General features: G+C 37.8%; 1 protein-coding gene across 6 annotated transcripts in view; it reads left to right on the top strand.

Annotated features, from left to right (window-relative positions):
• The window catches only part of RBBP8 (RB binding protein 8, endonuclease), a 60,996-nt gene extending 48,403 nt beyond the window's left edge, over positions 1-12,593 (top strand). For 5 of the 6 annotated variants that reach the window (XM_067467449.1, XM_067467450.1, XM_067467452.1 and 2 more), the window contains 2 exons: positions 7,827-7,968; positions 12,039-12,593. In XM_067467449.1, coding sequence (XP_067323550.1) covers positions 7,827-7,968; positions 12,039-12,136 — 240 coding nt within the window. In that variant the 3' untranslated portion in view covers positions 12,137-12,593. Of the gene's footprint in view, positions 1-5,781; positions 5,878-7,826; positions 7,969-12,038 lie in introns of those variants that run through there. The other variant, XR_010909810.1, reaches the window with a different exon arrangement.
• The last annotated feature ends 665 nt before the right edge of the window (positions 12,594-13,258 follow it).

Raw genomic sequence — 13,258 nt, 5'->3', positions numbered from 1 at the left:
ACCAGAAGCCTTACAATTTCTCAAAATCACTCCTGATACAGAAAAAAAAACTGGCCAGGATTTCTGGTAGTTGGAAGCAAAAACACCTGGGGACCCACAGGTTGAGAACCACTGACCTAGAGATTCCTAGAGAGGTGTTCTTTTCTATGGAATCTTTATGGCTGCAACTCTGTGGTAAATGTGCAGTGGAACTTGATCATAGAATTCATCTGGAGGACTGAGAGATTTCTAGAGAGACCAAATCAATCAAATTGTGAACAATCAAATGCAAAGAGCCAACTATATTACATGATTATGCAAATGTAAGATACAAATAATTTTACCACCTGTTTTTCAGACTTAAGCACATACTTTTCCATTTGAAGTTACTGGATCTCACAAAGCATCTTGATACAAATGATATCCAAGAGCAAACGCGATTCATCTGTTTAGTCTACATCAGGCAAGGGCAAACTTCAGCCCTCCAGGTTCATAACAAGCTGTTATGAACTGTGGGAGTTGAAGTTCAAAACACCTGGAGGGCTGAAGTTTGCTCATGCCTGGCCTACATCATTTTGGGGGGGGGCATAAATCAATCTTATATAATTCCTGATAGATACAATTATTACAGTTTTAGCTTTCATTATTAAACATTTTTCATATCTAGTTTGTTACGTTTAAAAAGAGATATCTGTATTTTTTTTCAAACAGAAACTTGTTTTTAACAAGAAGATTGATAAAAGTTTTGTTAGTCTCCCAAATTACCCACAACTTTATTTATAGCCCACTGTCAAACCCAATTCTCTCTTCCCAAAATATGTGAAATCTAGAAGACTTGAACAAAAAACAAAACAAAAACAGGACAGAAAGCAGCTCTATGTCTTATGCCAAGATTTTTGTGTGAACAATTTTAATTTCCTGTCTCTGCACAGTGCTGGGCTTTTTCTCTCCAGGAATTTGGTTCTTCTTACCTTTTGGCAAGTTACTCACGGTAGTAACTTCAAGATTGGAAACACTTGGGAGAACTTTTTGAATAGTAAAGAAACTGTAAGATTTAGGGACAGAACTATTAGGCATTTATTGGAAGAAACTTTTAGTATAAACAATCTAAGATGGATGTTTTCATAAAAGCCTGTGGAATGTGAGCAGCATCACAGAACCAAAATGATGGAATGAGAGACAGAAGGCCTATGAATCAGACTAAAGCTAGAGCATTATACTTAGATATCTTTCAGTATGAGCACTGAGGTTAGTACCTGTGATTTTCAAATGCCCTTTTGACAGCATAAGGAAATGTCCAAAGAGTACACAGAATTTGATATTATACTATACTTTTATAAATACGGTTCTTATTTAGGCTGTATCTCTCTCTTTTTTTTCTTTTTTTTTCTTTTTTTTTCTTTTTTTTTTTTTTGAAGGAAGTCAGACAGTTTTCTTTGGAGATACACAAGAAAGGTAGAAAGATGGTATGGCTCTTCTATTGTATGAGAAATGAATTGGTGCCTTATATTTCACTATACAGATTAGCAAACATTGATAAATATGTCCTTTTTTAAAAAAAAACTCCTTTGCTCTATTGTGTGACAGTAATTTCATTTAGGCTATGAAGGGTTACTTTTATTCTGTCCTGAACCAACTATCTGTTAGGTCATTTGTTTTTAAATGGTTGTGTGAACATGTGTTTTTTCTTGGTTCCTACTATATTTTTATCAGGCACTTTTCTAGTAATGCCTATTATGACATGATGACTAGTCACATATGTTTAGTTCGTGTTCTGTAACTTGTAGCTGATTTATTACCTGTGTCACATATTATGAGCTGATTTATTACCTGTGTCACCTATTATTATGAATATATAGGCCAGTTTCTGCATCCAGGTTAGCATCACTTCCTGGTGGGAAGAATCAGTCTTTGATCTTACTAGGGAATATGCTACCATTTAAAAAGCCAGAGACACCTCTGCTGTTCACTTGATGCTACTAAACTTGCTGCACTGAGTAGCACCAATGTGTTTGTCTCTACTATTTATTATTTATTTATTTAAAACATTTATATTCCGCCCTTCTCACCCCGAAGGGGACTCAGGGCGGAGCACAGCATATACACAGCAAACATTCAATGCCGGGACACAAATTCACATACAGTACATAAACATTAAAAAAAAATTTATCAAAATATTAAAATACACCATTTAAAACTGTCCTAGTCATCCGTATCAAATCTAATTGGCCTGGTCATCTTTCCTATTGCCCTGTCCCGAAAGCTTGGTCCCACAGCCAACTTTTTACCATCCTTCTAAAGGACAGGAGGGAGAGGGCTGACCTGATCTCACCAGAAAGGGAGTTCCATAGCTGGGGAGCATTCTCCGAGAAGGCCCTGTCATTCGTCCGCCAATCGTATCTGTGACAATGGTAGGACGGAAAGCAGGGCCTCCCCGGAGGATTGTAATCTCAGTGATGGTTCATAGGGGGAGATGCGTTCTGACAGGTAATTTGGGCTTGCATTTGTCATTCTGCAAGCTTGATCGCATCTTTGTAGATTGAAAAAGCCGGTGCATGGCCCTGTGTTTTGGACTGGAAGTAATTTAGCAAAATTCCATATAGCTCTGAATTCCGGAACTCTTGTACATTTGTTTTAGAGATTTTACTTTGCTTTCCTCTGCTGTAGAAAAAGGATATTGGGAAGTGGGTTGTTGTAGGTTTTTTCGGGTTATATGGCCATGGTCTAGAGGCATTCTCTCCTGACGTTTCACCTGCATCTATGGCAAGCATCCTCAGAGGTAGTGAGGTCTGTTGGAACTGTTCCAACAGACCTCACTACCTCTGAGGATGCTTGCCATAGATGCAGGCGAAACGTCAGAGAATGCCTCTAGACCATGGCCATATAGCCCGAAAAAACCTACAACAACCCAGTGATTCCGGCCATGAAAGCCTTCGACAAGATATTGGGAAGTTTTCTTAGGCTTTTCTTCCCCCTCTGATCTGTTCCAAACAGACCAAAAATTGTGAAGAAAATACTCAGCTGAATATGTGAATTGCTTCTATTGGAAAACATAGTCTTGAGGGCAATGTAAGAAATATTCTATGCCGTGTTTTTAGTTTTGTGGTTCATTTTTATCCTGCAGTTGTCAAATGAAGGGTTTACGTGCATAAACAAGACTTTAAATTTTTTACTCTGTTTAACTATTATTTTGAATTATAATGTTAATACATTTTCCTTACTGGAAGAAGAATTTCCTCCCTTCTTGATAATTACCATTTGGTGGGTTTCTTCGTCACTTTTTTGATCCAGGATGTGTTTGCAATTTACAAGGCTGTCAAATTTCTAGTTAAATTGGAACATTGAGATAGAGACTTCACGATGAATAAACACAGTGTTACTGTGCAATGTCTGTATCGCACAGTTTGACAAGGACTGTGGCTTGAAGGACAACATATCCTACATACATCAGCAGTGGGGATTAAAATTCTTGCCTTGCTTAATGCACTTGGAAGCCTTATAGTGAGCCTTTGCGTGTGCGCCTTTGTGGGGTTTTTAGCTATTTTTTAGGTCAGTAAGGAGATACTGCATGTTATTTTCAGAACCCTAGGACTGTCAAGCTGCCAAACAAAACAAAATAATCCTAAAGGACATTTAGATACAATGTCCTAAAGACTGCATTGAAACACATTGAAAAGATGGCTGGAAAATGTCTAGATGCTAAATAAATTTAAGTGTTAAATAATAACTAACGCCAAGGCAAAGTCGCTGTTGTCTTTCTGTAATTGTGATTTGTTTGCCCCTTCTGATAAACTCCTAAGCAAATAAGTTATAATGGTTATTACTTTCTTTTTGCAGAAGAATTTTCCCAATCTTTGGTTGCCCATCTCTGTATCTTTTCCAACTATACAGCATCTTTTTTTTTCAGGTCCAGTGACCAGAATTGTACACAATATTCTAAGTATGGGTTCATCACGAGTATACCAATATATAGTACTACTGGCAACATTATTCAGTTGCCAGCATTGTAATCTGGAAATTTACTTTTAAAGTGCAAGATGTGACTTAGTAAATCCTATAGAATAGAAAATATATGGTAAAAGAGATACTGGCAAAACAGGAAGCTAGGTCTGTGAGAATTTGTAAGAGATCTGTGAGAATCTGTATATGTATCAGCAAAAAAACTGACTTCAGCATAAGGCTAGGGAAATTCTTACTCAAATATAAACAAGATAAGAGGCGAGAATGCCAGTGTTTCTAGCTTTGCCCTGTGAGATGTGAGCAAAACTGATCTATAATAACCCTTACCAGTTGTCAAGTAGATTGAATAGCCCTCCTAGCCAGTACTTAGGGTGATGTAATTCAGATGGCAGGCAGCTAAAAGACTAAAATGTACATGGGTTGAAATCATAGTTAAAGATATTGATTTTGATTGGTGTAAAGAGCATGCAGTGAATACCTTTGCTTTGGTTGGATAGCTGATAAGCTGGGCAAAGCTGCAGAGGGAATAAACAAACAAAACAGACTACTTTTAGCATGTCGCTACTGAAGAAAATTGTTGTCTCTGACATCCCTTCTGTTGCTGTTAAACAAACAGGCTGATAAACTGCCACTATAGGCTGGTACTGGTAAGTCTATACTAAGATATATATGGAGTTTGTTTCCAAAAGGTACCAAATCCAACTGGACAAAGTTTATAAGAATTGAAAAAATGTGTTAAGGATACGCATTCTTTAGCTATAAAATGCAATTTTCCAAGCGCTGTACTGAAGTGATTTGATACATTCTGGTAGTTTTGATCTCTACATAATATTCTGCTCCTAGCCAACAATGTGCTGCCACCTATAACTCATTTTTCTTTTTTATTTGTTGATTTAGTACCTTTTGGAAACAAACTGCACATATATATCCCATTATTATTGCTTTTATGTTTTTAATGTAACAGATGCTGTTTAACTTGTTGAGGAGATTAATCGTTGAATTCCTTTTCGGAGATGCATAGTTCCTCAACTAAGTATATTCTTAAAATAAGACATGGTTATGAGTATCATACAAGGGAAACATTCTGTAGGTGTAGAAATATAAAATCCTTTATGAAATGTCTGCATAATGCTTTAATAGAGGCTGTGGAAAACATGAAATAATCTGATGAAGGTGATGGATAAATGCCTAAGTTAGATGGGTCATGTTCTTTTATGTTTTAATTATTATAGAACCTGTTAAAGAGAAGCAGAGAGGTAAAGGTTCAGTCCTGTTGGCTCTGAATTGGCAATTTAATTTTTTATTTCTTTCCTAATGGTCCCCAGTGTCAAATTATGAGAAACATTTTCAGCTCCCCTCCCCCAAGAATTATCAGCCTCTTTCCATAAGAGCTGCACATCGGGTAGACATTTTCTCATCTATCTGCCACATTCCCAAAATTCTTTTCCAGGCCAATCGCTGCCAGTTCAGATCCTATGAGTGAATATATGACATTGGGACTTTTTTTGCCCTGATGTGCATGATTATACCTGTTTTTACACTGAACCGCATTTATGTTTAAATGTTCTTCCCACTGATTCTTTTTGATTAATTTTCTGCCCTTTTTTGTTAAGCACCTTGTCTTCGGTTAGGAAATACTTTAGCAAGAAATGAGGCCTTATATGTGCCCCCTTGCAGATTAATCATGAACATATTGAGGAGTGGAATTCCAAGTTTGTGGATCATTTATAATATCTGGTAGCTGATAAGTTACACCATAGTATCAGTTCATGTTTGTCTTAATGAATTTTAGAAGGTTTCTGTCAGGGGTGCTTTGAATGTGATTTTTCTGCTTCTTGGCAGGGGGTTGGACAGGATGGCCCATGAGGTCTCTTCCAATTCTATGATTCTATGATTCAGTTCACTTTTTGGGGAGGGAAGCGGCATATGGTTAAACAGGTAACATACCTGAAACCTTTCTTATTTTAAATCTTGTTCCTACCTGATGTATGATTTTGCAAACACTTTTTCTCATCCATATGTTCTTATACACATCTCTTTGGGTATTTTTTAATTAAAGTACTGCTATAATGTACTGCTATAATAACTGCTAACAACTGCAGGAATGCTTTCCATTATAGCTATAATGAAGTGTAGTAGCCCAGACATTTAGTACCTGAATGTTCCCATTAATGTTACTTTTTGCTTGAGCAGAGAAGATGAATCAGCCACATCCAAGAGAAATAACTGAGAGAAGGACTCTTGGGATATTGTATAAATTGCTTACCTAATACTTGAATACCCTGAATAATTAAAGGGTTTGCATGAAGAAAGCTACAATACCAAAAAATTAAATAAGAGAGTCATTTCTCTGATGTGGTATGAGCATAATGTTCACAGTCTTTCATCTCTGTTTGGGAGGTTAAATGCAGCCTCACTGTCTTCATGAATATGAATTCATGTTTCTTTTAGTCAGAGAACTAGACCTGTGCATGGTTAAGTTAAAGTGTTCTAAGTAGATTTGCCACTCAGTTATAATTAACTTTAGTTAGCATTACCACCAGTTATATCATACTTGAGGCACGGCACAGGAATAAATGTATGAGGAGAGGGAGAATTTACGTATGTGCTTCTTTATTTTTCTTATTCTAACCATGATTAAGAGAAAAATACAACAACATTATTAGATTGTACAGTCACAAGTTATTGCACAAAATAAGTACTCATGATAACATACTGTATATACTCATGTATAAGTCGACCTCATCTATGAGTCAAGGGCAGTTTGGGAGTTCAAAACTATGGATTTTGATATCACCCATGGATTGTGCAGAGAGGGCAAAACACCAGCATTACTTCAAGAGGTCAATTTGGCCTGCCCACCACTGCCATTTTCCCACCCAGAAATTTTAAAAAGCTAGAAGTGGCACAGTGGTGGAGAGAGTAGAGGGGGTCAGTTGCTTTAATTAAAATTTTTAGAATTATACATAAGTATAATTTTTTATTGTGTCAGAAGCGAATTGAGAACAAGTAGCTTCTGGTGTAAGAGAATTGGTCGTCTGCAAGGATATTGCCCAGGGGCTACCTGGATATGTTATCATCTTGTGGGAGGCTTCTCTCATGTCCCCGCATGGGAAGCTGGAGCTGACAGATGGGAGCTCACCCCATCTCGTGGATTCAAACCGCCAACCTTCAGGTCAGCACTTCAAAAGGCACATGGATTTAACTCTTTGTGCCACCACGGCTCCCTATATAAGTACACATGTAAAAGGTATTTCTACATAAGATTTCAGTACTCTAGAAGTGGCCGTACAGTTCATAGAGATGGATGACAGACATATTAGGGCTTGTAAAACTTTTTTCACTCACAACCTCTTTCTACTCAATATTTTTTACATGATCCCAGGGATATAAATATAAAATAGGTATAAAAATCAAACATTTACTGATCAGCAATTGCAAGGCTTGCTAAAGAGGCTGATTTTCCTTTTTTGTGGAGTACAGCTGAAAATTTTCTGTAGATTCCAATAAACACTGAACGCTGTTGCTAATAAATTTGTGTAAATTGTGGTATTCAAAAACCTTTTACTGTTGCCAAATTTTTGTGACCCCAACATTGCGCTAAGCAGACCCCATTGGGACCAAGATCCACAGTTTAAGAAGCAGTGGTCTATACTACTTGTGCAGAAAACATGTTTGCAGAAACAGAAGTAATGCATGGACATCATTTTGCATCTGAAAAAATAAAGACAAACTGATGTAGATGACAGGATAGGTTAAAGAACTCAAAAACCTCAAGATGTAGTTTGTGACTTGTTGCAGATTGGCATATGCTCAGGAGTGGGTCGTTACTACTTCTTTGTTTATGTTGTTATTTCTTTTTACCAAGATTCTGAAATGTCTCTTAGTTTTATGCAGATTACCCTGAAGCAGAAAGGGAGAAGAAAATAGCAACCTGTTCAAGGCATCGATCTCGCTATATTCCTCCTGACACACCTGAAAATTTCTGGGAGGTTGGATTCCCTTCTACCCAAATGTGTGTTGAAAGAGGTAGGTTTATAAAATAATGGATATATGAATCAAAGAGTTCTGTCTCCTTTATGTTAAATTTATCTCTGCTAATTTTATTTTAGATCAATAAGATGGCCATCCATGAGTAATGAGTAATGAATTTGAAGTACCAATTCACAGTCTACTACTGGAAAAAAAAGTTATTCTACTTTTAAGTAACAGCAGTTGAAATTGTTTCCTATGTTTCAAATACTTAACAAAGGCTTCCTTTACTTAGCTGTCCATGTACCTGAGAATAGAATTAATGACTTATATTTTGGGAAAAGGGAACTGTTGAGGTAGTTTGAAGATAAATGTATCACATGAACAGCTAAGATGAGAAAATGTGTTTCAAAGGCTTGATTTTTACTACCGGCTACAGTACATGTATGGGTAAAGTCTGTGGTCTATTTGAAGTCCAGACATAAGAGTCCATAGGAGATTAGCTCTGCACTTCTTTAATACTCCATAGTAGAGATGGGAAGGCCTGGAAAAAACCCAGAAAAATTGGGGAGAAAATCGTTTTCCTCACATTTTTTTCCAAAACCATTTTTCCTGGAAAAATTGGGGATAGAAAGTGTATAGAAATAAAAAAAATCTAAAAAATCTTTCATCAAGGTCTTCATGTTACATACAGTAGTTGGAATGTCATGTCATATGGTAGATACATGATTCAAAATAATATATTCTACACACTTTTCAGTTTTTCCAGGGGAAAATGGCTTTGGAAGAAAACGGAAAAAAACTGGGTTGTTGTGATTTTTCTGGGCTGTATGGTCATGTTCAAGAAGCATTCTCTCCTGATGTTTTGCCTGCATCTATGGCAGGTATCCCCTGTTTTTCCCCCACATTTTTCCTTTTTTTCCCCCAGACCCCATCTCTACTCCATAACATGCAAAATCCATGGTGATTCTATTCTATTCTCTTTTGAATGTACCTTATAAATAAATGTTCCTTATAAATAATACTTGTTCCTCCCACTCTTGTCTATCTGGAGCACAGATCATCACCTGTATTGCATGCAGAAAGAATTGAGGGATTTTAGTGTCAATTTGGAGAAAGAGATGCTGAGACACAATTACTACATTTGTACTTTGGGCTTAATTTTGTTTGCAGCCATATCCCATCAGGCTACATGATAACCAAATCCAGGCCCTTCCCCATTTTTAGCACAGATGAAGGACCTAGCTATGTCAGCTCATGTTTTACCACTGGAGGAAGCAAGTCTGTTACTGAAAAGGATATGTGTTAAGGGTTTATTAGTTGTGGCAGTACAAGCAGGATCATTGTGAAATATATTCCTTTTTAGAACTCACCATTACACAATTTGGAAAACTCTTACTAAAGAGTTATACATGCTTATACATATAGTTTGATTTATTGAAAGCCACACTATATTTTCATTCACTGTGTAGTTTGCATGCCAGAGCGGATGAAATTTAATGGGTGTTCAACCATTGATTTGAGTAATGTGCACTGTTAATGCATTTTTAGTTTTCTCATTAGAGTGAATAAGTATTTTAAATGTATTAACCATACACATATTCAGGAGTAGCTGTGTTGGCCATATAGCAGAATGTAGCAACATCTGACTGTAGCTCAGATCACGAACTTCTTATTGCTCAATTTAGAATAAAACTAAAGAGATCAGGGAAAATACACAGACCAGTTAGATATGATCTCACTAACATTCCTAGCGAATATACAGTGGAAGTGAAGAACAGATTTGAAGGACTAGATTTAGTAAACAGAGTCCCAGAAGAACTATGGACAGAAGTCCGCGACATTGTTCAGGAGGCGGCAACAAAGTACGTCCCAAAGAAAAAGAAAACCAAGAAGGCAAAATGGTTGTCTGCTGAGACACTGGAAGTAGCCCAAGAAAGGAGGAAAGCAAAAGGAAACAGTGAAAAGGGGAGATATGCCCAGTTAAATGCGCAATTCCAGAGGTTAGCCAGAAGAGATAAGGAACTATTTTTAAATAAGCAATGCATGGAAGTGGAAGAAGACAACAGAATAGGAAGGACAAGAGACCTCTTCCAGAAAATTAGAAACATTGGAGGTAAATTTCAGGCAAAAATTGGTATGATAAGAAACAAAGATGGCAGGGACCTAACAGAAGCTGAAGAGATCAAGAGAAGGTGGCGAGACTATACAGAAGATCTGTATAGGAAGGATAATAATATTGAGGATAGTTTTGACGGTATGGTGAATGAATTAGAACCAGACATCCTGAGGAGTGAGGTTGAATGGGCCTTAAGAAGCATTGCTAACAACAAGGCAGCAGGAGACGACGGGATCCCAGCTGAACTGTTTAAAATCTTAAAAGATGATGCTGTCAAGGTGATGCATGCCATTTGCCAGCAAATATGGAAAACACAAGAATGGCCATCAGACTGGAAAAAATCAACTTATATCCCCATACCAAAAAAGGGAAATGCGAAAGACTGCTCAAACTTCCGTACAGTGGCCCTTATTTCTCATGCCAGTAAGGTAATGCTCAAGATCCTGCAAGGAAGACTCCAGCAATACATGGAGCGAGAGTTGCCAGATGTTCAAGCTGGGTTCAGAAAAGGCAGAGGAACCAGAGACCAGATTGCCAATATCCGCTGGATAATGGAGAAAGGCAGGGAGTTTCAGAAAAACATCTACTTCTGCTTCATTGACTATTCTAAAGCCTTTGACTGTGTGGATCATAATAAATTGTGGCAAGTTCTTAGTGGGATGGGCATCCCAAGCCACCTTGTCTCTCTCCTGAGGAATCTGTACAAGGACCAAGTAGCAACAGTCAGAACTGACCACGGAACAACAGACTGGTTCAAGATTGGGAAAGGCGTCCGGCAAGGCTGCATACTCTCACCCAACCTTTTTAACTTGTATGCAGAACACATCATGCGATGTGCGGGGCTTGATGAATGCAAGGCTGGGGTGAAAATTGCTGGAAGAAACATTAACAACCTCAGATATGCAGATGACACCACCCTGATGGCCGAAAGCGAGGAGGAGCTGAGGAGCCTTCTAATCAAGGTGAAAGAAGAAAGCGCAAAAGCCGGGTTGCAGCTAAACGTCAAAAAAACCAAGATTATGGCAACAAGAATGATTGACAACTGGAAAATAGAGGGAGAAACCGTGGAGGCCGTGACAGACTTTGTATTTCTAGGGGCAAAGATTACTGCAGATGCAGACTGTAGCCAGGAAATCAGAAGACGCTTACTTCTTGGGAGAAGAGCAATGTCCAGTCTCGATAAAATAGTGAAGAGTAGAGACATCAGACTGACAACAAAGATCCGCCTAGTCAAAGCCATGGTATTCCCTGTAGTCACCTACGGATGTGAGAGCTGGACCTTAGGGAAGGCTGAGCGAAGGAAGATCGATGCTTTTGAGCTGTGGTGTTGGAGGAAAGTGCTGAGAGTGCCTTGGACTGCGAGAAGATCCAACCAGTCCATCCTCCAGGAAATAAAGCCCGACTGCTCACTGGAGGGAAAGATACTAGAGACAAAGTTGAAGTACTTTGGCCACATCATGAGGAGACAGGAAAGCCTAGAGAAGACAATTATGCTGGGGAAAGTGGAAGGCAAAAGGAAGAGGGGCCGACCAAGGGCAAGATGGATGGATGGCATCCTTGAAGTGACTGGACTGACCTTGAGGGAGCTGGGGGTGGTAACGGCTGACAGGGAGCTCTGGCGTGGGCTGGTCCATGAGGTCACGAAGAGTCGGAGACGACTGAACGAATGAACAACAACAACAAAGCAACATTTAAAAATGTACAAAATATCTATGCCTTTCTTGGACCAACCAGAAATGCACAAAAACATCATACAAGTTTTTCAAGTTCCATTAGCTTCTTCATCAGGCTGATATTTTGTAAAAAATATTATATATTTTTTCCATTTAAGATGATCTGGAAAGATATTAATTCAGGCAGAAGTACCCCCCCCCCCCCAACATAACAGTCTCCAAACATAAAGGCCAATATACTTTGAAGGAGAAAAAAAAAATCTTCCATTAGTACTTTTTCTTACAAAAATTGTTTGATAAAGCTATTAATTCTCCGTTTTTCTTTTTCTTTTAAGGTTATATAAAAGAAGATCTTGCTCCTTGCCCCCGTCCTAAAAGAAGGCAGCCATATAATGTGATGTTTTCTCCAAAAGGCAAAGAACAAAAAACATAACTGCAGAGTAAATGTTTTAAAGATGGAGACATAAACTCTTTTGTTTTGGTTCATATTTATAACTAATGAAATGGTAGATAATATGGAAAATCAGGAATTCATTTTCCTCTTACCACATGAAAATTATAGACCTTCTGTGGAACTATTTAATGTATATATTTTTGATTTTTTTTAAAAAAAAAAAGATATATTTTGTATCTTTTCCTAGTTTTGCACCTTGTAGTATGGAAGGCCTGTTTCTGATTCTCTGCAGTTCTGCTGTCTGCATTCAAACTTGATGTAAGTTGGTGTGACTCCCTTGGTCCAAGAAAAGTTGCAGCTTCTTATGTTAGATCTAGCAAATTTAGGAGGAAACTTAGAGGGTGCTCCCATTTTGCACTGGATAACTTAATTGTCAATATTTGGGGGTTTTGTAATAACTTTTGGAAAAAAATCTAATAAAAATAAATTTTCTTAATCTATGACTTTTTATGCCCGTTCTTTCCAAAGCAAACTACCACCATGCTGTTATTAATGGATATATTACAAGGGCTTCCCAACATGACAGATGCTTTAGTATTCATGACTGTCATTCTCTGGTGATCCTAAAATTGTGTCTGAGGGAGGTTCAACATTTATAGTCAGATTGCTATTAATTTTTCCTGTTTGCAGGGAGTGTTCAAATGACTTTTGTCATCCATCATTCAAACATCCTTTGAATATAAAGACTCTTTCAAGCCCAACATATATTTAGAAACGACCTCCTTATGTTCATTGTCGCTTACTACCAAGTAAAAATGCATATGATAGACAGCATGCAGACTTCGTTATTCACAGAAAAGTTCATAATTGCTGTCTTAATGTTTCTTAGTGTTTTATCATTTCACATATTTCAAATTGACAATTCCTGAGTAGGCTGAGAAGCCTTGGTGATCCAGTTTTTTCAGATCTGGGGGTCATCACCCTCCCCCCCAACCTAGTATTGGGGGCAGTTGAGTCTTCTGCCACAAGAGGTCCTCTAATAAATCTGTGGTTAAAGCTTGCTAGATGTTTGTGGGAGGTATATTGCATGTTACATATCATTTTGGCTGATCCTTTTCTCTCATTTGCATTTTATAGTTTATTTTGTTTTACTTTATGACA

Source organism: Anolis sagrei, chromosome 4, assembly GCF_037176765.1.
Source record: "Anolis sagrei isolate rAnoSag1 chromosome 4, rAnoSag1.mat, whole genome shotgun sequence".
NCBI classification, from domain to species: Eukaryota; Metazoa; Chordata; class Lepidosauria; order Squamata; family Dactyloidae; genus Anolis; species Anolis sagrei.
The sequence above is the reverse complement of the archived record's forward strand: the minus strand, read 5'-3'. Positions and strand labels throughout refer to the sequence as shown.